Source organism: Dama dama, chromosome 23 (genome assembly GCF_033118175.1).
Source record: "Dama dama isolate Ldn47 chromosome 23, ASM3311817v1, whole genome shotgun sequence".
Lineage (NCBI taxonomy): Eukaryota > Metazoa > Chordata > Mammalia > Artiodactyla > Cervidae > Dama > Dama dama.
In genome coordinates this window covers 17,798,738-17,823,678 of record NC_083703.1, presented here as the reverse complement: position 1 = coordinate 17,823,678, position 24,941 = coordinate 17,798,738, and the positions used below count along the sequence as shown (strand labels likewise).

At 46.2% G+C, this 24,941-nt stretch overlaps 1 protein-coding gene across 2 annotated transcripts in view; it reads right to left on the bottom strand.

The window, feature by feature from the left end:
• PROSER2 (proline and serine rich 2) overlaps nt 1–24,941 on the bottom strand; it is a 42,305-nt gene that overhangs the window by 2,622 nt on the left and 14,742 nt on the right. For both annotated transcript variants that reach the window (XM_061126072.1, XM_061126073.1), the window contains 2 exons: nt 18,667–18,885; nt 475–727 (listed from right to left, as the gene is read on the bottom strand). In XM_061126072.1, the coding sequence (XP_060982055.1) occupies nt 475–727; nt 18,667–18,804 (391 nt within the window). In that variant the 5' untranslated portion in view covers nt 18,805–18,885. The remainder of the gene's footprint in view (nt 1–474; nt 728–18,666; nt 18,886–24,941) is intronic.

Genomic DNA, 24,941 nt, shown 5'->3' with positions numbered 1-24,941 from the left:
GCTGACTTTTCAGTTCAAATACTTCCACCTTGGGATAGGGGTATAATCTTACACAAGAGTGGAGATTAAACCTCAAGTACTAAAGTGGAGTACAAGTGGAGATTAAACCTCAAGTACTAAAGTACTAGTCTTTTGTATGTTTTCTTTGTAGAACGGAATTGTTACCTGAAGCCATTTCCAGTTCCCTTTCTTTCTTTTATCCACACATGCAATCTGCTTGTTTGACTCTGATTGGTCTCATTCTTTATTCTCACCCTGTTGGAATTTCCCTTCCTGTGTTGTCATCCTAATATGCCATGAAAACACCTATTTGCTTGGTCAATCAAACTACAGACAGGATGCTTCCACCCTACAAAAAACTCTGATCAGCCCCACAAGCTCTGTACTGGCTAGAAACACAGAGACCGTGAGAAGAAGGAGGGCCTCTTGTCTGGTACCACGCGACGAGCCACGTCGGGGTGCTCCTGTCCTCACCTGCGGTCTCCTTCACCTCCTCAAGTCTCTCAGGCTCCCCAGCTCCAGGGCCCAGCTGCACCAAGGCCACGACATCCTCTGGCTCGGAGGGAGCGGACGTGCTGTCTTCCAGAGACCTCGGAGAGTGCCACTGGGCGTCACCGTCACACAGGACCTGCCCCTCAAAGTCATCTTCCAGGGAATCAATCGTCTCTTCAAAAAACAGGAGGACGTCCTTTTCCTCATGTGTGAGGTACTTCAGGCTCTCATCATCCTGTACAAAAGGTTCAGGCGTGAGGAATGAGATAAAGCCCACAGTGGCTTCACAGAAGGGGAAAAACCCACAACAACACAGGGATCAATACAGAAACCAGGGTGGAAACCGTTTCCCACCTGGGAAGTGAACACTTCCCTATCTGGAGAGTGTACCACCCAGGGAACCACACTGGCACATCCCTGCCTGTGTGTCCCTCACCATTAGACCTGCATGAAAAAGGAGGTTGTCCAAAAGGTGTGGCAAATTATGGATCTTAGACAGTTTTGTTCCTCGTGAGTCAATGACAAGAAAGCAATTCTTCAGTACCTCCAGAAGAGGCCTTTTCAACTCACCGCTAACAGATACGCTTGGTTTCCCCATAGTAACAGTGGGGGGAATCTCTGGTTAAAGATGGTGGAGTGAACTTACATATTTATCTCATCTCCCTCCAGAAACATTACTAAAACAAAAATGGGCTTTATTTTTTTTAAAGACAAGTCACAAAGACAACTATAATAGGAAAAGATGTGACAGCAATATTTGCGAAGGTAGACAGCAGAAAGAAAGGTGGGAACTGACGCAAAAGACCCAAGAAAGGTGAATTTTAGTCAGCAGCTGGGGGCAGGGGCAGAAACCAACCTCCTGTGGTCTGGGGCTCAGACTTCACGGGGGTCAGCACAGTGTGGGGGTGCTGGAAGGCTCTGGAAGTCTGGCTAAGATGACATTGAAAAGAGCAGACTGGACGAGAGGCTCTTTCAGAAGCAACTAGGTCACCCAGGCAGAAAACTAGATGTTTATTCTTAAAGAAGGTAAAAGAGGGATCAGAAGGGGTGGGGGCATCAAGCTGAGTTTACGGTGAAGAACCATACTGATAAAGGGAAGTCAAGGAATCAAACTGACCCCCTCTGGACAGAGGATCAGAAGGACCTTCTCTGGGGAGCTGAAGGGTCCAAGTGCCAAGAGGCTCCGAAAGATCACTCTACCAGTGAAGTCACAGTCAACCACCCCAGCACAGAATATTTATAATCAGTTTAATATCTCACTCTTAAGTGCGTGCATATAGCTAATGATCACCAAGCAGGTGAGAAAAACCTTTAACAAGAAAGACACATCAAAACAAGAAGGAAAAAAAGGCAACTTACAAGAAATAAACCATGTGGAATGCTGAAAATTCCAAGAAGATCATGAACATTCTCAGAGAGATCAGAGGAGAGATTGAATCCATAAATAAGAATCTGATGCTACTTTAAAAAGCTAGAAGAAAAGAGCTCTTAGATATTAAAATGACAGAAAAAAAAAAAAAAGAAATAAAAGTCTAGGGATAAACTAGAGTAACTGGAAAAGCACAACAAAAAAGTAAAAAAAAAAATTTTTTTTTAGAGCAGAAAATTAGAGAATATGTGTGGGAGGGCCAACAACTGAATAAGAATTCCAGAAAAAGGAATCAGGAAAAACAGAGGGGAGGAAATGATCAAAGTAAACAGGCAAGATAATTCAAGGAAATGCCCTTAAACAGAAGGACGCAAGTTTCCAGATCAAAGGGTTATAAGAATGACCTGATAAACAAGAACAAACCAGTCCTACACCAAGGCCCATCCCCTGAAGTTTCAGCCACGGGAGATCAGTTATAAAGTTATAATTAAAATGGCATTTTATCAGTGCACAAAGGGAGAAGTAGACAAATGAACAGAAGAGAGAACCTGGAAACAGCCTGACCCATGCCCTGTCACCTGATTTACAACCAAGGAACCTGCAGTGGGAAAACACTGATCGCTTCAAGCAGTTGTGCTGGAAACAGTGAATTGTGACCTCACACCATACACAAAAGTTCGTTCTGATGAATTGTAATGGTTCAATCTGTTTTAACAGACCCTCCAGGTAATACTGACGCACTAACATTTGATGTGCATTGATCTGGTTTATTTTCTCTCAATATTATCTTGTAGTTTCCAGTACACAGATTTTACACAGTTTTTGTTATCTCTCTTCTTAGGTATTTGCTGTTTTGTGATGCTATTAGAAATGGCATCACTTTAAAATATTTTTATTTATTTATTTGGCTGCACTGGGTCTCAGTGGGATCTACTTCCCTGACCAGGGATCGAACCTGGGCCCCCTGTATTGGGAGCAGGAATCTTAGCCACTAGACCACTGGATCACACTCAGATATGGCATCACTTTTTAATGTCTTCTAATTGTTGCTGGTCTGTAGAAATACAAGATATACTGACTGAAATAAGTAAATTTAACAAATTTGCTGCACAATACTAACAGTTTATCTGTAGGTTCTTTTCAGTATTCTGCATATACTGTATTCTGGTGTCTGTAAATGAAAGACTTTTATTTCCTTTCCATTCCTCACATCTTTCATTTTTTTCATTTTGCCTTATTGTACCACCAGGGCCCTCCAGTTAGCTGAACAGGAGTGGCATTTTTGTCTTTTGCCCAATATTAGGGAGAACGTTTTCCATATTTCACCATTAAGCATAGTATTTGTTGTAGGTTTTTTAAAAAAATGATATTCCTCAGATTAAGAAAGCTCTTCCATTCCTAGTTTGCTAAGTGTGTTTGTCTTTAAAATAATGAATGGGTTTTAAACTCTGTCAAAGGCTTTTTTTCCTTTGTTGCAGTGGTTCTAAGCTAGGAGTGATTTTACCCTTCATGGGGCACTGGCAATGTCCAGAGACAATTTTGGTGTCACAATTTTCTCCTTAATTCTGTTAATACACTGAAGTACAATGATTGATTTTCAGCTATTAAACCAACCTTGCATTCTCGTAATAAGTCCAACTTGGTTGTGATCCTATCCTTTTTATACATCACTGAATGTGATTTGCTAGTATTTTGTTTAGAATTTTTGCATATATATTAACAAGACAGATTATAATTTTCATTGTCATCAGGTTTTGTATGTATTTCCTTTTTCAACTTTAAACTTAGAAAACAGTGTGCTCTAAGATTTTAGTTCACAGAATATGTTTTTGCTCCACTTCTTTTTAAAAAATATTTATTTATTTATTTGGCTGCACCGGGTCTTAGTTGTGGCACTCGGAATCTTCGATCTTCACTGCAGCATGCAGGATCTTTAGTTGCATCATGTGAGCTCTTAGTTGCGGCATGTGGGATCTAGTTTCCTGACTAGGGATCAAACCTAGGCAGCCTGCATTGGGAGTGTGGAGTCTTAGCCACTAGACCACGAAGGAAGTCCTTTTGCTCCAGTTCTTTTGAGGCTGAGTGGGGTTGGGGAAGGAACAGGCTGATTTTAAGAGCAATTTTTTTCCAGTTGAAATTGTAACAGTTTCATATTAACTAGATCTCTCTAAGTTTGTCAGCTTACGTACCTAACAGTTGTGTAGCCCCTAAAAACTATTTTCCTTCTAATAAGAGGGTCAGTCTGAAGCACATTAGAAGAGTAGCAGGATACTACAGGGGAAAATAGGCACAATGCATTCCTTATTTAATACTTTTTATTGAGCACTGAGAAGGCAATGGTAACCCACCCCAGTACTCTTGTCTGAAAAATCCCATGGATGGAGGAGCTTGGTAGGCTGCAGTCCATGGGGTCGCACAGTCGGACAGGACTGAGCGACTTCACTTTCACTTTTCACTTTCATGCATTGGAGAAGGAAATGGCAACCCACTCCAGTGTTCTTGCCTGGAGAATCCCAGGGACGGGGGAGCCTGGTGGGCTGCCGCCTATGGGGTCATACAGAGTCAGACACGACTGAAGTGACTCAGCAGCAGCAGCATTGACCACTGAACCAAAGAAGAGAGGAGCAGATTTTAAAAAGAACCAGTGTAATATCTTAGAAGTCTTCTGTGTCTACAGAATATATGACTAATGGGTTCACACTTTATTCTGAGAACTCCAGGATCTGGCCCTACCTAGCTTTTAAATGTCACTCCTACTTCTTTCCTCTTTCTACTCTATAGCAGGGCTGATAAACTTTTTTTCGGTAAAGTGCCAGATAATAAACATTTTGGGCTTTGCAGTCTTAATGGTGGCAACTATTCCATTCTGTCAATGTGGTGTGAAAGCTACACGAGATATGTAAATGAATGAGCTTAGCTTTGTTACAATAAAACTTTATTTACAAAAACAGGCTGGGGCCAGATTTAGTCCACAGGCTGGGGTTTGCTAATTCTTGCCCTATAATCAAATCAAATCACTTGCTATTTCCTACACCTGTTTCTCTGTCAGCAATGCCCATGTCTACACAGCCACATCTACCTGTCCTTCCTGATCCAATTTAAATGTCACCACACCTCCAGCCTACTCCCATAGCATCCGCTGAATCATGCATTCAAATATTTGAGCATCTAGTAAGCACTGGGCAATGTAAATACAAGGGTGTAAATGATGTTCTTGCTGTCTGGTTTAGTCCCTTTAATAAGGGCTTCAGACAAGAAAATAAACACTTACTTTAGCGGGTGGAAAAGACTATGACAAGGTGACTATGGGGTGTTGGAGAAACACAGAATGGGCATCAATCCACACTTTTGGCACAAGGAGTCTGATATGGAAAAATTCTGGAGAAGAAATGATTGTCACTAATGTTGAAGAATTGGGTGAAAAGTAAGCAAAAAGAATCCAGGGATATGTATTTTGGAGAGATCCTGTTGGCCACAGTGTGGAAAACAGGAAAGAGTTCGGACAACTGAACACGGAAACAATTCAGACAAAAGTTAAAAGTCACCTAAAGAGCCGTGGTGATGGGAGAAGGAGAGAGGAGATGGAGCTGAGGGATGTTTAACAGGAAGCATCAACTCTTTGTATAAAATTCTATTTTTTACTGTAGTCGTTCATCACCCATGGATTTCCCCTTTGCTAGACTTTACAGGAAAGACCCACATCTGAGGTATCCATGAACTCTGCACAGAGCTGTCGCGTGTCCAGGAGGCAGGCACTGGAACCGTGTGTCAGCTGCCTCCTCACCATGTAGGTCTGTCCTGGTGCTTTGGCCACCAGACACACAGCTTTCATAACAAACCCAGCAATGCTACTCAATATGTGATTTTTTTTAGATTTAGTGCATGTTGGTGGGATCATCTAGAGGGTCACAATGTATGGCACAGAGCTTCCTGTCTCCTCTTTCCTGTCTGCCTTAATCTTGCTGGATTATCGTGTGTCCATCATTCAGCACGTGCCACTCCCACCCTGCTCCTCCCAGAGTCACTATAAGACATTTCTCATTTTTCTTCTCTCCATGCAGAGCCAACAAATTGCCAACATCTGTTGGATCATAGAAAAAGCAAGAGAATTCCAGATAAACTTCTGCTTCATTCACAGCCTTTGGCTGTGTAGATCACAACAAACTGTGGAAAATTCTTAGAGATGGAAATACTAGACCACCTTACCTGCCTCCTGAGGAACCTGTATGCAGGTCAAGAAGCAACAGTTAGAACATGGAACAATGGACTAGTTCAAAATTGGGAAAGGAGTACGTCAAGGCTGTATATTATCACCCTGCTTACTTAAATTATATGCAGAGTACATCATGCGGAATGTTGGGCTGGAAGAAGCACAAACTGGAGTCAAGATTGCCAGGAGAAATATCAATAACTTCAGATATGCAGATGACATCACCCTTATAGCAGAAAGTGAAGAGGAATTAACAGCCTCTTGATGAAGGTGAAAGGGGAGAGTGAAAAAATCTGGCTTAAAACTCAACATTCAAAAAACAAAGATCATGGCATCTGGTCCCATCACTTCATGGCAAATAGATGGGGAAACAATGGAAACAGTGACAGACTTTATTTTGGTGGGCTCCAAAATCACTGCAGATGGTGACTGCAGCCATGAAATTAAAAGATACTTGCTCCTTGGAAGAAAAGTTATGACAAACCTGGACAGCATATTAAAAAGCAGAGACACTACTTTGCTGACAAAGGTCCATCTAGTCAAAGCTATGGTTTTTCCAGCAGTCATGTATGGATGTGAGAGTTGGACTGTAAAGACGGCTGAGCATTGAAGAATTGATGCTTTTGAACTGTGGTGTTGGAGAAGAGTCTTGAGAGTCCTGTGGGGTGCAAGGAGATCAAATCAGTCAATCCTAAAGGAAATCAGTCCTGAATATTCATTGGAAGGACTGATACTGCAGCTCCAATACTTCGGCCACCTGATGTGAAGAGCCGACTCATTGGAAAAGATCCTGATGCTGGGAAAGATTGAAGGCAGGAGGAGAAGGGATGACAGAGGGTAAGATGGTTGGGTGGCAGACTCCATGAACATGAGTTTGAGCAAGCTCCGGGAGATGGTGAAGAACAGGGAAGCCTGATGTGCTGCAGTCCATGGGGTTGCAAAGAGTTGCACATGACTGAGTGACTGAACATGCAAAGCAGCTCAGCTCAGTGATTCAACAACAACAGAAAATGCTGCAAGTCTGAAAGGATCAGGGTTTTCAGCATGATGAAGACGTCCCTGGTGGCTCTTTACCAGTTGGTAAAGAATCTGCCTGCAATGCAGGAGACCCAGGTTCAATCCCTGGGTTGGGGAAATCCCCTGGAGAAGGAAATGGCAACCCACTCCAGTATTCTTGCCTGGAGAATTCCATAGACAGAGGAGCCTGGTGGGCTATAGTCCATGGGGTTGCAAAGAATCAGACACAACTGAATCAGAGCGACTTTCACTTTCAGCATGACAAATATCCCTCTAGTTAATAATTACAACCACCACCGATGTTGTTAGGGTGACATGAAAATGGTAACAACCGCGAACAAAGATAAATGTTAAGCCCAACTTTTCACTGCATCAAATGTCTTGGGAAATAAAACTACTGCTTTCTACCCTCTTCCTCCTACTTTGACTTTCCCAACTCCGTGTTTCTATTCCCTGGACTTTGAGATAACCTACTTTGGGTGGTACCATGATTTCTATTTGGTTGGACAGACAGTAGAATTAAATAGGCAGCTGGGCTGGAAGAAACCATCAGCTTAAGACACATGCCCATTTCACACATTAAGTAAGGAGCAGATGTGAGAATGGGAGACTTCCCTGGTGGTCCAGTGGTTAAGACTCTAGGCTGCCAATGCATGGGACCTGGGTTCAATCCCTAGTCAGGAAAACTAGATCCCACTTGCTATGAAGCACAGCCAAAGATTTAAAAGAAAAAAGAACAAAAGTAAGAATGGGTTATATAAACCTGGCACGTCTAATCCAACCTCAGAGCAAGGAGTCCCAACATCAGATTTCATTTGGAGAGTAAACTTAGGCGGGGAAGCTCCCGTTCAACCATTTGATGTTGTGTAACAAACTGTGGGACTCGGGGGCTGAGGGAAGCAACTCAGAGAGCATGCAACCCATCCAGCTCCCTCCCTGAGGTGTGCAAACTGGCTGCAGAGGCAGCGCTGTGACTTCCTAAGTCGCTCAAGTATTTCACAGAGTGAGTGGCCAAGGACAGAACTAGTTTTCTGCTTGCTCGCTGTGCTCTCTAGTCATTTCCCTTTCTAATCACAAACGAACCCACGACCTGTGCTTGGATGCCTGGTGTTCTTGTACGTCTGATCCCAGAGTTCCTCAAGCTGATGTTTCTGCCTCAGTGTTATGTAAAACACGAGACATGGATCATTTTTAATGGGGCAGGTCGGCAGTCAGAGCCCCCGGTCCTGGCAGACTCTGGTTCTTGCATCCTCCTCTATCCAGCCTCTCTCGCTCGAGTTAGCGTGTGGAGGACGGGCTGGGTGACTTGTTCCTGATCAGCCTGGCCTTGAGCCTTGACCAAGGGCCAAACACGCCATGGACTCAGTCTGTTGACGAATTCCCCAAACAAGCCGCTGCCCTCCACATGACCCTGCAGTCTGCATGTACCCAGGAGAGTCAAGGAAGCAGGAACAGAGGGAAGCCCCAGCGCTGAGGGCCGGGGGTTCAGGGCCAGGAAACGGGTAGATGGCAGGCGGCCGAGAGAGTTCCCGTCTGCGTCTCTGTCCCCAGGAGATGCTGCTGCTGCCTCTCTCGGGCAGGGATGTTAAAGAGGAAGACCTCGGCCTGGGGGAAGCCTGACAGGCAAGGCGGCAAGCACAGGCACGTCTATGGAGCCAGGAAGTGGATGGGAGGCTGGCCAGGGCGGGGGGCGGCTGCAGGGCCGGGCAGTGACGGCTAGTGGGTTTGGGCTTTGTTTGGGGTGATGGAGATGTTCTAAACTTGGCCTTGATGATGGCTGCACATCTCTGTGAACCTACTAAAAACCACTGGATGGCATACTGTAATGGGTGAGCCACAGGGTCTGTGAATTATATGTCAGTACAGCTGTCATAATATGTTTAAGAAAAAAATGCAAGGCAGTGGCCCAGGGGCCCCATGAGAGGAAGAGAGCTGGCGTCCTGGTGGGGTGGCCCCTGCTTGACCGCTGGTGCTACTGGACAGGAGACGTGCTAATTCAGTCCCTGGGAAACTAAGCGGAGAGGGAATGAGGATAAAACACACAGCAGCTTTCTTTCTTGGGAAGGGTGACTGGGAGAGAATGTACGTTTGCCCCTGTCATTTGGAAGGTGGTAGGCTGACAGCAGAATTTTTTTTTTTAAACTCCCCTTCTATCAATGGAGTTTTTATTTTTAAAATGTTTTCCCTCATAATATTCATTTCATTTTTTTAAAAACTGGAGTATAGTTGCTTACAGTGTTGTGTTGGTTTTCATACAACAATGTGAATCAGCCATATGTATCCATATATCCCTTCCCTCTTGAGCCTCCCACCCACCATCAATGAAGTTTTTAAAGTGCATATTTGGGTTGTGGAGTAAACCGAAGTTCTTTATGGCTACAAGTCTCCAGATGCTAAAAGAAACGCTAAAGAAACCATCTAGAAAACCATCCCTCACCTGTGCTACCCCCTCCCACCACACTGCCTGCGGGTGGGGTCTACAAGCCTCCCAGGGAAACACCACTTTGCTTCAAGAACTTGGGAGTACAGACATTTCTACCCTAATCTGTGTACTGTGACAGTGAAGAAATAATTTCTAATGTATTCAAACCAGAAAATTCAAAACGCCAAATCTACTACTGTAACTGGAACGCACAAGCTCAAATCTCCGAGGAGGAGAAGGAGGACAGTCCCGGTCTCAGCGAGGTCTCCCCTCTCCAGCAGCGTGAGCGTCCCTCTGGTCCCGGTAGGGCTCCGAGAGGAACATGCTCCCGGCCGGGTGACAAACTCTTCCAGTGAATCCGACCAGTAGTGATAACAGTCAGCAATCCTAGACATCCTTATGGGAATTTTGGGGTGGGACAGGAGATGTGTTTGTAGGGAAATGGCAGAGAGGATAAAACCTTTCTATCGTTGAACAAAAAAGTCAAGAAGGCTTAAAATACTCATACTATTAGTAGTGTTAGTTGCTCAGTTGTGTCCGACTCTTTGCAACCCCGTGGACTGTAGCCCCCGCCAGGCTCCTCTGTCCATGGAATTCTCCAGGCAGGAATACTGGAGTGGGTTGCCATTTCCTCCTCCAGGAGATCTTCCGGACCCAGGGACTGAGCCTGGGTCTTTAGCATTTCAGGGAGATTCTTTATCATTTGAGCCACCAGAGAAGCCCAAACCCCCCACTTTAAAAAGTCCTGAATTAATTCAGTTTTGAGGCTTCTTTTCTACCTTTGACTTCTTTTATTTTTTTTTATCTTTTGGCCACAATGCACAGCATATGGGATCTTAGCTCCGCAACCAGGGAGCCATCCTGCACCCTCTGCGTTAGAAGGGTGGAGTCTTAACCACTAGACCATCTGGGAAGTCCCGGGGCTTTTTTTCTTTCGTTTTGCTTTTCTGTTAAACAAAGAAATTGGGTTTAACGGCAGATTAAGACACAATGGTGATAATTCCCTGTGAGGGAGGGGCAAAAAATGAACCAGCAGAAATCATCTGTATCTTAAACCAAAAAGAAAGGAGGAGGGGTGGGGAAATAATGAAAGATTGTTGTTGTTCAGTTGCTAAGTCCTGTCCAACTCTTTGCGACCCCATGGACCACACCATGCCAGGCTTCCCTGACCTTCACTATCTCCCAGGGTTTGCTCAAACTCATGTCCATTGAGTCAGTGATGCTATCCAATCATCCTCTGTTGCCCCCTTCTCCTCCTGCCCTCAATCTTTCCCAGCATCAGGGTCTTTTCCATTGAGTTGGCTCATCACATCAGGTGGCCAAAGTATTGGAGCTTCAGCATCAGTCCTTCCAATGAATATTCAGGGTTTATTTCCTTTAGGATTGACTGGTTTGATCTCATTGCTGTCCAAGGGACTCTCAAGAGTCTTCGCCAGCACCACAACTACGAAAGATTATGATGGCTAAAAAAATTTCTTGAGATGAACCCAGGTCTCTTAACCCCTACTCTCCTGGGTTAGGCCACCTTGGGTGTTTGTTTTGGCAGAATCTGAGTTGATGCTCACATTTTCTTTCTACAGACACCAAAATGATCTCCCTGACACCTGAGTGAGGCTTTACTAATTTAAAAACCCTAGTTGATGAGAGCTCCCCCCCACCGACATACCAACTAGGAGCTGAAACTCAACACAGGGGCAGCAAGAAGAGAATAGGAATCAGTCTCTTCTGTGAATGCCACGCTTACTTTGGCAACCTCATAAGAAAGCCCATAAGTACATGTGGCCTTTCCCACAGTTTCATCATAGGGGTTTAATTATGGTGATTTTTAACTAGTCCCCATTGTAATTTTTCACTATGGTTAACGTAAACCTGTACTTCTGGCCGGAAAGAGACACAAACAAGCCAGTGGGGGATGAGATATGTGTGCAGTTTTGATTACAGATCGAAAGAGTCATGGCTTTGAGGGCTGCCTTGAACTTCCCTGAACTGGCAATGTTATAAAGCGGTCCTGACCGATACGGGAACGCCTTAAGTCCATGGCATCACGTGTGAGACCCCACATAAGCTTGTCACACGTCCCAGAGCTCCACGCGCCTGTTGGGTCACCACACTGTGAGGTCCCAAAAAGATTAAAATCGAGTTTTATTCCATCACCTATCTGATCTGGTGTGTATCAGGCATTTACTACATGTTTACTGAGTGGACCTCTCATCAAAGCTATTTAGCTTTGTCTTAAAATAGCCGTCCTATCCAGGAAGTTTTGGGTTCAGTGTGGGGAAGGAGCCAGAGCTGAAAGGACAGTGGGGTTGCTACTGACCAGTCTCATCAGTACACCTCTGTACCGTGTCTTCTCTTTGAAACTGTTTGGCGACCAGCGTGTCAGATTCTTAGTGTCCTGTTTAGACCTCAGGGGAGCCAGTGTGGAGACAGCCTCACCTCCACTTGTTTTACCTTCTTCTTCCACAACTGATGGGTGAGGCCAAACAACCTCAGAAGTTTTGGAGAAGGAAGGGGTGGTCAGGAGCTGACAACTGCTATCTGATCACAGCTTCATTCTGTGACTTGAGGGCCACAGCATTTGTCCACTGAGGGACCAGGGAGGGTTTCAAGACAGCTTAAAGGAAAAGGAAAGTGAAGTCGCTCAGTCGTGTCCGATTCTTTGCGACCCCATGGACTGTAGCCTACCAGGCTCCTCTGTCCATGGGATTTTCCAGGCAAGGGTACTGGAGTGGGTTGTCATTTCCTTCTCCAGGGGATCTTCCCAACCCAGGTCTCCCGGATGGAACGCGGGTCTCCCACATCGCAGGCAGACACTTAACCGTCTGAACCACCAGGGAAGCAGCTTACTGAGTATCAAAACTTCAAAAATGTAGCAATGAATTTGGGTCATAATTTTTGCCCAAGCTAGAGGTAAAAATGAATAGGAAGTATGCTTGGGGACTTGGGATGTTTCCAATCCACTCTCAAAGTGTCACACAAATTATGAAATTCCTTCATTCCTATAGTATTCAGAGGGTCCCGCTCTTTCCGGCTAGCCAAATCATATTCTTTCCTGGGCGAAGCTCCAAGGTGCCTGCAGGGCAGAACAGACTTCAGACCGTGTTCAGTGGAGGAACCTAGGAATCCTGGCGTGGGGCAGCACTGGTCCCTGGCAGTGAACCCCAGAGGTTTGATCAGATGCGTGAGTGTCTGAGATACTCTCCTTAAGAGGTTAAGAATATAGGTCACCTACACCCAAAGCTTCCTTTGTCACCCTGAAGAGCTGTCATTTATGAATGTCTCCAAATCCTTCCTGAACCTTTTGTTTTCAATCCCATCACCTCTCGAGGTCGTAAGTTCCAGAACCACCAGCACAACTCTGTACTGTACTGAAGCTGTCCTTACATTTCAGAGGAAAAAAAGATCCTCTTAGTCAAGTATACAAAGATTTGGTCAACTTGTTCTAGTTCTAGCTATGCATTCTGCTAGAAAATGTTCAGAGGAAGAATTCTTTACAAAGAAAACAATATATGGACAAACCACAACTAGCCACTTGTAGGGTGGACTTTTTTTTGGCTGGGTTGGGTCTTCGTTGCCGCACACAGGCTTTCTCTAGCTGTGGTGAGTGGGGGCTGCCCTCCAGTTGTGATGCTTGGCCTTCTCCCTGCGGTGGCATCTCTTGTTGCAGAGCACAAGCTCTAGAGCATTTGGGCTTCAGCAGCTGCGGCTCCTGGGCCCCAGAGCACAGACTCAGTAGTTGTGGCCCATGGGCTTAGTTGCCCTGTGGCATGTGAAATCTTCTGAGACCAGGGGATCAAACCCGTGTCCCCTGCACTGGCAGGCAGACTCTTTACCACTGGACCACCAGGGAAGTTCAACACAACTAACCTCTTGGGTGATAAAGAGTTCATATACTTCACCTTCCTAGAATAGCCTAGGTCATAACGGCAGCCATGTGGATAGCCACAACAATCCTACCTAAGCAGCTCTTTCAATTTTTTACTTGTTCTGGCTCAGCAGAAAGGTTTCTAAAGAGCAAAGACCTGTTCTCTTCCAGGCAACACTTCAACAAGAGTTTAAAAGCTTCACGATACTCTCCTTTAACATTAGGCATTAATGTTTATCCTCTTCTTAAAATAACCTTTGCTCAAAAGAAATACCCACTTCTATAAATTGGAGCCAGACTGTCTTCTAGAAAAATTATTTATTTATGGTGAAACAGATCACCAGCGCAGGTTGGATGCATGAGACAAGTGCTCGGGCCTGGTGCACTGGGAAGACCCAGAGGGGTCGGGTAGAGAGGGAGGTGGGAGGGGGGATCGGGATGGGGAATACATGTAAATCCATGGCTGATTCATGTCAATGTATGACAAAACTCACTACAATATTGTAAAGTAATTAGCCTCCAACTAATAAAAATAAATGAAAAAAAATTATTTATTTAGCCTCCCTGGGTCTTAGTTGCAGCACATAGGTCTAGTTCCCTGACCAGGGATTGAACCTGGGCCCCCTGCATTGGGAGTGCAGAGTCTGAGCTTCAGGGAAGTACCAGAACTTGACTATCTTTTACTTAAAGAGTCTTACAAGGGGTGCATTTAATCCCATACAATCTGGAGGCCTAAAAACACTATTGCTGATGAATCTTTTATGAGGTCAGAGAATAAAGAAAAGGGAGTGTAGAAACTACTATGGTTGATTCATAGATCCTCCCCAAATTTAGACTTTTAGAAAGCAGAGTATAAGGGTAACAGATTTTTTTAAAACTTAGAGATTCTGTAGTGGTGTAGATAACTCATTCGTTCAAGGGAACCTGGCTGCTAATATGGTGTTTTGTAAAAGTTGAATGTTCCACAGGCATTTAGAAAACTCTAGTTGCCATTTAAAATCAAATGCCAGATTTTCTCAGTGTATCAGTTCTATCTAAGCAAGATACACAACTGTGAAATAAAAAGAGATGACAACTAAAGTTGGCCCAATGATTTTTCCATGAAGCGAAATGCTTGAAACTTAAAAAGAGTCCATGGGTCTAAGCAGAAAGTGCTGGAATGGGATGGGAACACATCCTCCATCAGACAGTGAAAAACAGGTAGGCGAGTGGGGTATGGACTGAATCAAGCAAACATAATATGTCATAAGAATATAATTGAATGACATGCTTCATAAAAGTATAGATTCCGTAATGCTGTTTCCATGACTATTCTCTATTACATAGAAGGATGAACATACAGATGAATCAAATATGTCACAGTGTTACTGTAAGATTTTACTGCATAGAAAAGCACTGTAGAGGGCAGGCATTGTTTAATTTAAATTCAAGGTGATGCCCCACACTAAGATTGGTGAAATTACAAAATGGGTAGATACTGGGTGGGAGGAGGGAGAGTTTGCCTTTTACCATCTTTTCTTTACTGGTCAAAGAAAGATGTTCAGAAGGCTACTGATGAGAGATGGATAGAAGAGAAAGCACAGGCGAAAACAAGATGAAGAGGCAAGATGAAGTGGTGCTATTCTCCACCTGGGGCTAACAGGGCACTTGGAGAAGCTGGTACCAGCAGTTAGGAAGCACTGATTAGACACTGGGCATTTTCATCTCTATAGTAATCAGCTTACTGTTCCAGCTTACTTAACTTGAACCCAGGTATGTCTCCAATATCCTGTGTTTATTACTATTCTGAGCTACTTTTCAGGATACTGAGTAGCATCAGTAAAGAAGAAAGCGACTGGAAAAATGCATACAGATTTCTGGGAGGGCTTAAGAGGAATTATAAACACCTTGGGGAACGGCCTTCTGACCTATGCTCGGCTCCACTGTGAAGCCTACGTGCCCCAGCACTGAGGCCCACAAACGCCTTCCAGCACAGGCAGCTCAGAGCTTTAAGACTGCTCACCCTGCTTACCGTGACCCCCTGGGGTTTACAAATGTAAGAGATCTACAGTCTTTCTCGTCTTTGAACCGAAAGGTATGTCTAATATTTTACCATAAATACATCCATGATAAAAGTTTCACAATAAACCATTTCTCCCTGTGACTGTGGAGCTGAAACTTAACAGACTTCCTTTCAAAGAAGAGCTTTGGTCTCTGAAGATGACTTCCTGGGTCTGACGTCCTACCAGAGAGTCAGCATCACACACATTCTCCAAATCTGCCAGATGAGGGGATGAAAGCCCCACCTGCCTAGTCGGACACCGCGTGAAGAGCTTTACATGGTGGTCTCTTACAAGCTCCCCAAGTTCATTTCACGGTTTTGCTTCTTCTGATTCAAATATCTCATAGCTGCTCTGGTGACTTTGGTCCCTCTGAAGGGCTCTGTTCCTTTTCTCCTACACCTTCGTGGCTGAGAGTGTGATGCACCCTGGGGTGAAGGACCCCCCCACCTGTTGGGCATGCTGCTGGTAGGCGGCCCTCAGCTGGCAGTCCCCTTGGGAACTGTCCTGTCAAGGTCGTGCCTCCCTCCACGGGTGCCCCATCCCAGGGCTGATGGCTGAGTAGTGGGTGTCCAGGCTCCACGCTCGGCCCACTGCGAGACAGCTGGAGGCCCTCCCGGCACCAGGGCTTCCTGAGGATCAGCTGAGGCCTTCGCTGGGCCTGCATCACAGCTTCTCTCTCTGCCCAAGTCCCGCTTCCTCTTCCTTCCAGATGCTGAGCCCAGGAACGGGCCTAAGAAGCGTCCTGCTTTGTAACCTCCATCTCAGAATCTGCTGCCCAGGGGAGCAAATCTGCAACCTATTCTGTCAGGATGGACTACAGCCGCCAGAGTGCAGGCTTCACCGGCATCCTCACCTCCGAGAACATGCTTCAGGGTCTGAGCAAAGGGAGAAATCACACATGGGCTCCCTAGGTGGCGCCAGGGGTAAAGAACCCGCCTGCCAGTGCAGGAGACGTAAGAGAAACGAGTTCGATCCCTGGGTCAGAAAGATGCTCTGGAGAAGGGCATGGCTACCCACTCCAGTGTTCTTGCCTGGAGAATCCCATGGGCAGAGGAGCCTGGTGGGCTACAGTCCATGGGGTTGCAAAGAGTTGGACACAACTACAGCAACTTAGCACACATGCACGCAAAAAATCACACACATAGAAGAGACGGAAGGCATCCTCCATGGACAGGTTTGCAGAGCTCCCTCACGTCCTGTCTGTCTTTGAGTGTATGAGTGTGAGCCACCACAGAGGATGTGGTGGGAGGGGGCGTTATGCCTCATGTGAAGAAGGGACCCCACAGGACCACAACAGAGATGGAAAAGTAGCAACTTGCCTGCCCCAAATTCAGAGCCCTTGACACACCTGGGGTCATGGTCTCTCCCAGGAGGAGACGGAAGGGATTATTTTGACTTTCTAGCAAAAGAGGCTAGGGAACAAAGGATGCTGAGAGATCTGCCTCAAGTTCAACAAGACAACGAATGTGAAAGACACAAAAATAATTCAAACACTGACTCATAATATACACTACACCCGTTTCCTCGGAGACAGAGACCATCTGACGACCATTCACAACATTATTCCATTATTCCACCCCCAGGCTCACAGGGCCGCCCTTCAGACTATGTTCCTCAGTTAGCCACACCACATTCACATCAGAGCAGGGCTGCTTCCGAGCTGTGCTTTGGAGAACAGATTCCACCAGTGACTGGAGTATTAATCTGTATGTCTTCTCTACCTAGTCTTTCAACGTGTCTTTTTAAAAAACAAGTTGTCTGTTTTTGGCTGTGCTGGGTCTTCGTGGCTGTGTGGCCTTTCTCTGGTTGTGGCGAGCACAGGCTACTCTCCCTTTTGGTGCCCGGCCTTCTCACCGAGGTGGCTTCTCTTGTTCAGAAGCACAGGTCTAGGGTGTGTGGGCTTCACTAGTTGCTTAGTTGCCCTGCGGCATGTGGGATCTTCCCAGACCAGGGATTGAACCTGTGTCTCCTGCATTGGCAGGGGAATTCTCTACCACTGAGCCACCACGGAAGTCTCAACATGTCTTTTAATATAAAGATTTTTTAAATTAAAAAATTAGTCCCAAATTCTCCATTCTTAAGGATTTATAGGTTCTCAGATATTCAGAGAGTAATTTGTAACATATTTTTCCTTTGGTGACTCAATCAAATAAAATTTATTACATACTTACCAGGGTGGTTGAAAAAAAGAAAATATGCAAGTAGGAGTCTATAAGATTCCATTATTACTATTAACTGTCCTCTATTCATTTCTTTCTTATGCTCAGCAGGAAAAGTGAAAGTATTAGTCACGTCTGACTCTTTGTGAACCCATGAACTGTAGCCCACCAGCTCCTTAGTCCATAGGATTCTCCAAGGATTATCCAAGAATACTTGAGTGGGTAGCCATTCCCTTCAAGTGGGTATCTTCCCAACCCAGGGATCAAACCTAGGTCTCCTGCATTGCAGGCAGATTCTTTACCATCTGAACCACCAGGTAAGCCCCTATGTTCAGCATGAAAGTGAAAGTATTAGTCGCTCAGTTGTGTCCAACTCTTTGCGACCCCAAGGACTGTAGCCCACCAGGCTCCTCTGTCCATGGAATTTTCCAGGCAAGGATACCAGAGTGGGTGTGTTCAGCACAGCTGAGGTTAATTTCAGGTCCACATATCTGAAGGAAATTCATGCTCCCGTTAGAAGACAGGCTGAGAGGAACAATGGACCATTATTAGTAAGATTTAAGATGAACTTTCTCCTGTCCTTCTCTCTATGAATATGAAAGTCTCCATCCCTAACCCTGAGGGGTGGGGAGGGCCAAAAGGCCATCTCTTAACTTTAAAGACTTTTTTCTTTTTTTTTTTTCACTCAAGTGGCCAAAGCTTGTTGACGCTCATTTAAAGGTCTGGATGCTGACAGAAAGGGATATTGAAGCATGTATACTTGTAAAGGACTTAAACATCTGTTTTAAAGTGAATTTGATTTATCTTGTGAGCGGTTTCCCATCTTCCAGTCACTGGACCGTAAAGGCAGGTATCTGGGCTGGACTGGTGGCCACCTTCAGGCACGGTGTGCTCTGGGTCTCAGCAGCCAATTCTCTGCTCTGCATGTGTGCAAAACTTAAGATGATTAACATCAAAATGCCACTATAGAGAGAAAATATTCCAAAACATCAGGCCAGTTACCCCAAAGGATGCTGTAAGATACTCCTGAGCGGGGGGCAAAGCCAGCCAACATTCAAGCACATAGAGCACCAGAGAGACAGCCACTCACCAGAGTGAGGCTTCGGGAACGAGAGCTGCTGGTCCGACTCTCCAAACTGCTCCCTCTGCTCAGGTCACTGAGCCTGCAGCCGGGTGATGAATCAGGGTCCATCTCCCAGGAGTCTGACTTCTGGTGATGGACAGGCATCCCCACAGTAACCCCGGCCCCTGGCTCACTCACAGGAGGTGGGGAAGGGGCCAGTGTCCCATGCCCAGGTGGTGGTCACCCCTGGAGGAGCAAGCACAAGGTGATAAGGGTTAGTTAGCGCAGATGGTGAAGGCCTCGCCCCCCACAAGACACATGGGCTTTGAGAGTTAAAGTCAGCTGGTCTACAGCTTGCACCGTTAAGTAAAGTAGGACCCCCCAGTGTCAACTTGTTTGGCAATGCTCATTTCCAGTTCTCCTTTATCTCCTTCTTCATTATGAAGATGTAAGGATTATTTTTTTTTAAAGTATAGTTGGCTTACAATGTTGTAATTTCTGCTGTATAGCAAAGAGATTTAGTTTTACATGTAAATACACACATGCTTGTTTACATTCTTTTCTATTACATTTTTATCACAGGATATTGAATATAGTTCCCCGTGCTAAACAGTATGATCTTGTTATCCATCTTAGATAATAGTTTGCATTTGCTAATTCCAAACTCTCAGTTCTCCCCTCCCCTGCCCCCTCCCCTTTGGCAATCACAAATCTGTTCTCTGTGTCAGTGACTCTGTTTCTATTTTGTAGGTAAGTTCATATATAGATTCCACATATAGGTGATATCATACGATATTTGTCTTTCCCTGCCTGACTTACTTTACTTAGTATGAAATCTTGAGGTCCATCCATGTTCCTGAAAATGGTATTATTTTATTCTTGCTTTATGGCTGAAATTTAGTAATAAGTTGTTTTTTTTTTTTTTTTGGCTGTACAGCATGTGGGATCTTAGTTTCCCCATGGGGGACTGAACCTGGGCCCATGGCAGTGAAAGCGCCGAGTTCTAACCACTGGACTGTCACGGAATTCTCATAGTAAGAATTATTTTTATGGAAAGATGGGTGTACTAAAAATTACTTTGGTGCTGAAAATTTGATGAAATCATATTCTGGCACCGTCCTCTGCTCTCTGGGTCTGTACTTCCATGCTCTGCACGCTCCATCACATTCAGGGTCTGGCTTCCCTGTGCTGCTCATAAATTCTAGCCTTTTCTGCCTCAGACACCACAACATAATGGTTCCTTTTCAGCCTCATTACAGTTCAGAGTGTAGGGGGAGTAACAAGACCTAATGAATTGCTAACAGAAGACTGACACTTGCGAGATCCTAGACTCTTTGGAGGCCGTGATGCTACTGCAATTTCTACATAAGATGCTAAGGCCCCATCAGTTAGTTAATGCCGCTGGGAAGCTCACGTTTTCACTTTCAGGGACAAAGACGCTGACACTGTCCCCACCCCCCAACCCAAGCCCCCAGTCTCGTACAGTCCTCTGGCTGTTCCTGCAGGAAATTCAGTTCAGCCCCTGAACAACAGACAACCGAGTTAAACAAAACTGTCTAGAAGACCAAAGAAGCCTAGCGTGGAATACGGGAAGACGCCTCCTGTGTGTTACACGTGACCTACATTACAGCAAGTGAAGACACGGGTGTTCTCCCTTCCCTAGGCTGAAGGCACCGCTGGGAGGCCTTACAAGCCCCTGAAGATTCCTGAGGAGGCCATGAGCTAAAACAGCCCTAGGTACTATCTGGGTTGTGTACAGGCACTAGTGTGTACATTACTTCTATTATTTCTTTCTTTGGCTGCAGCGCTTGGGATCTTCTATCTTCAATGTGGCATCTTTAGCTGTGGCAGGGGAACTCTTAGTTGCATCATGTGGGATCCAGTTCCCTGACCAGGGATTGAACCCAGGCCCCCTGCGTTGGCAGCACAGTCTCAGCCACTGGACCACCAGGGAAGTCCCAATGCATGTATTATTCTTAGAGAAAACTTAATCAGTATTGAACACCGTTAGGTGGACCTTGTCATTTAAGACATCCAGAATTACTGCGCAATCTCAGAGAAATCCTGAGATGTTAGAACAGATTAAAAAAGAAATTATTCTTCACCCCCATTTCTCTTCATTTCCCAGATCAGCACTAGTCAAATGCAATTTAGGAGCGAGGCTAGGGAACAGAAAATTCTGAGCATATATACCCTTTTGTAAGTTGCTATTATGCCAAATGGTTAAAAAAAGAGAGAGAAATGTTAAAAGCTTTGCAACTTAATAAGAAAGCCTAAACAAATAAGTTTTTAAAAAGGAAGAAAAAGCCTAAACAAGTAAATAATAAGAAAGCCTGAACTGTCCACACAGCCAATAAAATGCGACTCAGAAGTTCAGGTATCAGTGGTGAAGCTCCCAAGAGTATCACTCCAATGAGTTAAGTGCTTGCAGTGAGTTGAGCACACACACACACACACACACACACACAGCGGACACACTCAGGTGTGAATGGCAGTGGCCGGTGACAGAGCTAGGTGAAGGCACACAGAGGCATCTCAGCTGCATCCTGGGGCCGCGTGGGAAGTGGGACAGGGATTCTTAGATTCCTTCTGCCCTGCAGATTCCTACCCCCTGACTCAGCATTGCCTCATCCTGAACTAAGTCATCACGGCTCAGAGAAAGGGGGGGTGGGCAGTGAGGCATCCCCTTAACAGCAAGAGGAAAGGCAGGAAATGAGGTACTGATTCACCTCCAGTGAGGGACCCCGGGGACCGCGTGCTGGTGGGGACAGGACCTGGCTTGTCCTGCCAAGTCCCTCGGCAGACTTGGCTGGGGGTCGGCGCAGAGTGCAGCGTGTGGGGCGGGGGCAGTAACTGGCCACACCAGCCGAGAGCAGGCCTTTCTCCTGTGCTTCTCTGACGGCTCAGCGGTAAACAATCGGCCTGCCGATTGATGCAGGAGGCGTGGGTTTGATCCCCGGTTCGGGAAGATCCCCTGGAGGAGGAAATGGCAACCCACTCCAGTATTCTTGCCTGGAGAATCCCACGGACAGAGGAGCCAGGCAGGCTACAGTCCATGGGGTTGCAAAAAGTCAGACATGACTGATGCATGCACACCTGCAGTTTAAAAGTTATTCTGATACTGTAAAACTGCAGTGCTTAGGCTTCTACAAACGATTCCCTTGAAAGAAGATGAGGAAACTAATCAGAATTCTCCAGAAGTCAGAGGTTGTGGGGGAGAAAGTGGAGACCTTGGCTCAATACCCTTCACAAGCTCACACAGTCAATCTTCTTTCATCTCTTAAGGAATCAAGAACGAGGGGCTGCTCCTGGTCTTCATTCTCCAGGAGCCAAAAATATAGAATTTGCCAGGAAAGCCACGGAGAGGGCGGATTTCTGAGCAGGAGGAGGACGGGTCTGCCCCGGCAAGGGGACAGCCAGAGATAAGGAAGCAGGAGCAGACCCATCTGACAGAGTGGCCAGAAGCTGAGGGTCTGTGAGGTCACGACCACCTCACAATGTCTCATCTCCTTGCCCAGTCAAGGGCTCACGTTTTATGGCTGCAAATGTGCGCGTTATACAAAGGGAGACCAGGGTTGGTAAGAGGGCCCCAGAGATGAAAACCGACTTCTCCCCGGGAAGCAGAGCAGGCTAACACCATGGAGGGAACCACGAGCCGTGTGTGCACGTTCTCTGTTTTATTCGTTAGGCTTCCTGTGTTTGTTTCTCGGCATTTACTAGGAGTATCCTTTTCTGGTGAGGGCCCGTCTATCGGGACAAGGTTGCAAGTGAGCCACAGTCATGGTAAATCTCCATCTGCCGAGTGCGGCCAGTTGTGGCCCTCGGGGCTGACGGTGCTGGTGGAGCTGACGGGGCTGTGGCTGGTGAGGCCAGTGCACATCCAGTGAGGGCGTGGGAGCCAGAGAGGAAGGTGGCTTCCCCACCTCCTCTGTACGTTCCAGAAAGACCAAGAATGGCCTGGATGGAAGGCAGCGGCCCTCCTTCCACCATCACCCCCGTCCATCAGAGTTCCAACTGGCCACAGTCAGGTCTGCAGAGCAATCCAAGGATCTGGGTCTTTCCATCACTCACCAAACCCTAGAGCTGAGTCATCTTGTCAAAGACCCATCTCAGGCACAGCGGCTTTCAGCCTCATCACACAAACAACTTGGGGACATCACTGGCTCCTCCCTGTCCCTGCCACTCACAGCCAGCCAGCTGCCGGCCCTGCTGATTCTTCCTGCGCCATGTCAGCTGGGTCCACTTCCTTTCTGGGCCCCCTCCCGAGTACAGGACCACATTTTACCACATTTGACTCTTCTCTTCACCTTTTCCACTCTTGACCATCCTGCTGGATTCATCTTGAAGCACCACTGTGATGTCACCCTTCTCCTAAAAGCAATCACCCACCCCCACCACCAGGCTGCAGAATCAAAGTTCGTCCTACCCATCGGGCTTCCCTGGTGGCTCAGATAGTAAAGAATCTGCCTGCAATGCAGGAGACCTGGGTTCGATCCTTGGGTTGGGAAGATCCCCTGGAAAAGGGAATGGCAACCCATTCCAGTATTCTTGCCTGGAGAATTCCACGGACAGAGAAGCCTGGCGGACTTGGGCTTCCCAGGTGGCTCAATAGGAAAGAATGTGCCTGCTAATGCAGAAAGACATAAGAGACGAGAGTTTGAACCCTGGGTCAGGAAGATCCCCTGGAGGAGGGCATGGCTACCCACTCCAGTATTCTTGCCTGGAGAATCCCACGGACAGAGGAGCCTGGTGGGCTACAGTCCATAAGGTCGCAAAGAGTCAGACACAACGGAATCGACTTAGCACGCACGCCTACCCATCACTCCTTGCTTCCCTTTGCAATCCAACTTCCTTTCTAATCTCAGCACATTCTTCTGATGTTTACCATTCTCCTACTTCACGAGGAGCAGATTCCAGGCACTAGAAAAAGACAGGCAGATGAATAAGACGCATCTCCTCCTCAGGGGAACTTGGTCAAGGTATTGGTCCTTAATCTAGCAACGGGTCAGACCCACACCTACTGAATACATCTTCAGGGGTTAACACCTGAGCATGTGCATTTTTATTAAGTTCCGCAAGTAATTCTGCCACGTGGTGCCAACTCTAACGGAGGACGGACGCATCACTGTGTTCAGTGCCATGACACGGCATACGGGATCAAGGGGAAGGTGCCCACTCTCCCTGGTAGGGCTCAGGGACTTTCAGAAAGGCCAGCGCTAGGAGATGTTTGAGATTTCAGGAGACTGCTATTTAAGCAAACCGTGCTGGACATTCGAAACAGAGAGTAAGCAAAGCTACGGAAACACATGGCCTGTTTGAAAAGCAGTGAGTGGTTGAGGTGAAGTGCTGAACTGGGCTAAAGCAAGGGAGGAAGTGCAAATAGATGTATGAGGAGTAGACCTGAACAAAGCAGGGCATGAATTTTGTTTTGTTTAATTTAAAAAATTGTTAAAAAAATTCTGGGGGGGGCGGTCTTCACTGCGGTGCTGGGGCTTTTGCCACCGCACACAGGCTTCTCCAGTTGCGGCACTCGGGCTCAGCTGGCCGGTTTCATGTGGGATGTTAGTTCCTCGACCAGGTTTCCTAGAGATTTGCGCAATAATGACTTATCAGATCATTTTATTGCCTGGGAAACTCTGAAAGGCCCAGTGTCTCAGGAGGTGATACAAGACAGATGAGTTTGGATTTAATGAGAGAAGCAGAGGAGACACCCACAGTCAAGAAACCTGGGGAGAGTTTAGAAAGGAAACAGTGAAGACAGCTTGGCTTTACTTGGAGGGAGTAACCCTGAATTTAAACTTTTCTTGGATCACAACCTAGCTCGAAATTAGCCAGGCAAAGGCTGACCAGATCCAGTTTACTAAAGAATCTAAACTGGAACAAACAGATGAGTTCTCTTCCATTCAACTACTAGGCTTTGTCCCACTGGAGTTGGGGGAGGGGACCAACTTCTTCTGAGACTTAAGATTCCCTGCAGACAAGCTAAACGGAATCACAAGGGTGATTATTGTCTTTGCAGTTCCAAACATGAAGGGGAAAATGATCCTCCTTAACCAAGTGATGTGGAACTAATTTTGCTTAGCACGACTGTGTGACAACTCTAAAATAAGAACCGCTCCGACTCGTTGCCAAGGCGAACTCTTGACAAAAGATCTGGGTTGGGTCTTGGGGCTCTGAACCCCGTGGACTGTGATCCAGGCTTAGAGACCCCAACTCCTGTCCAGACCCCACTGTGAACCGCCAGAGCCGAGGTACAGTCTCGGCTGGGAAAGGGTGAGAAACGAGCTCCTTAAAAACACCCC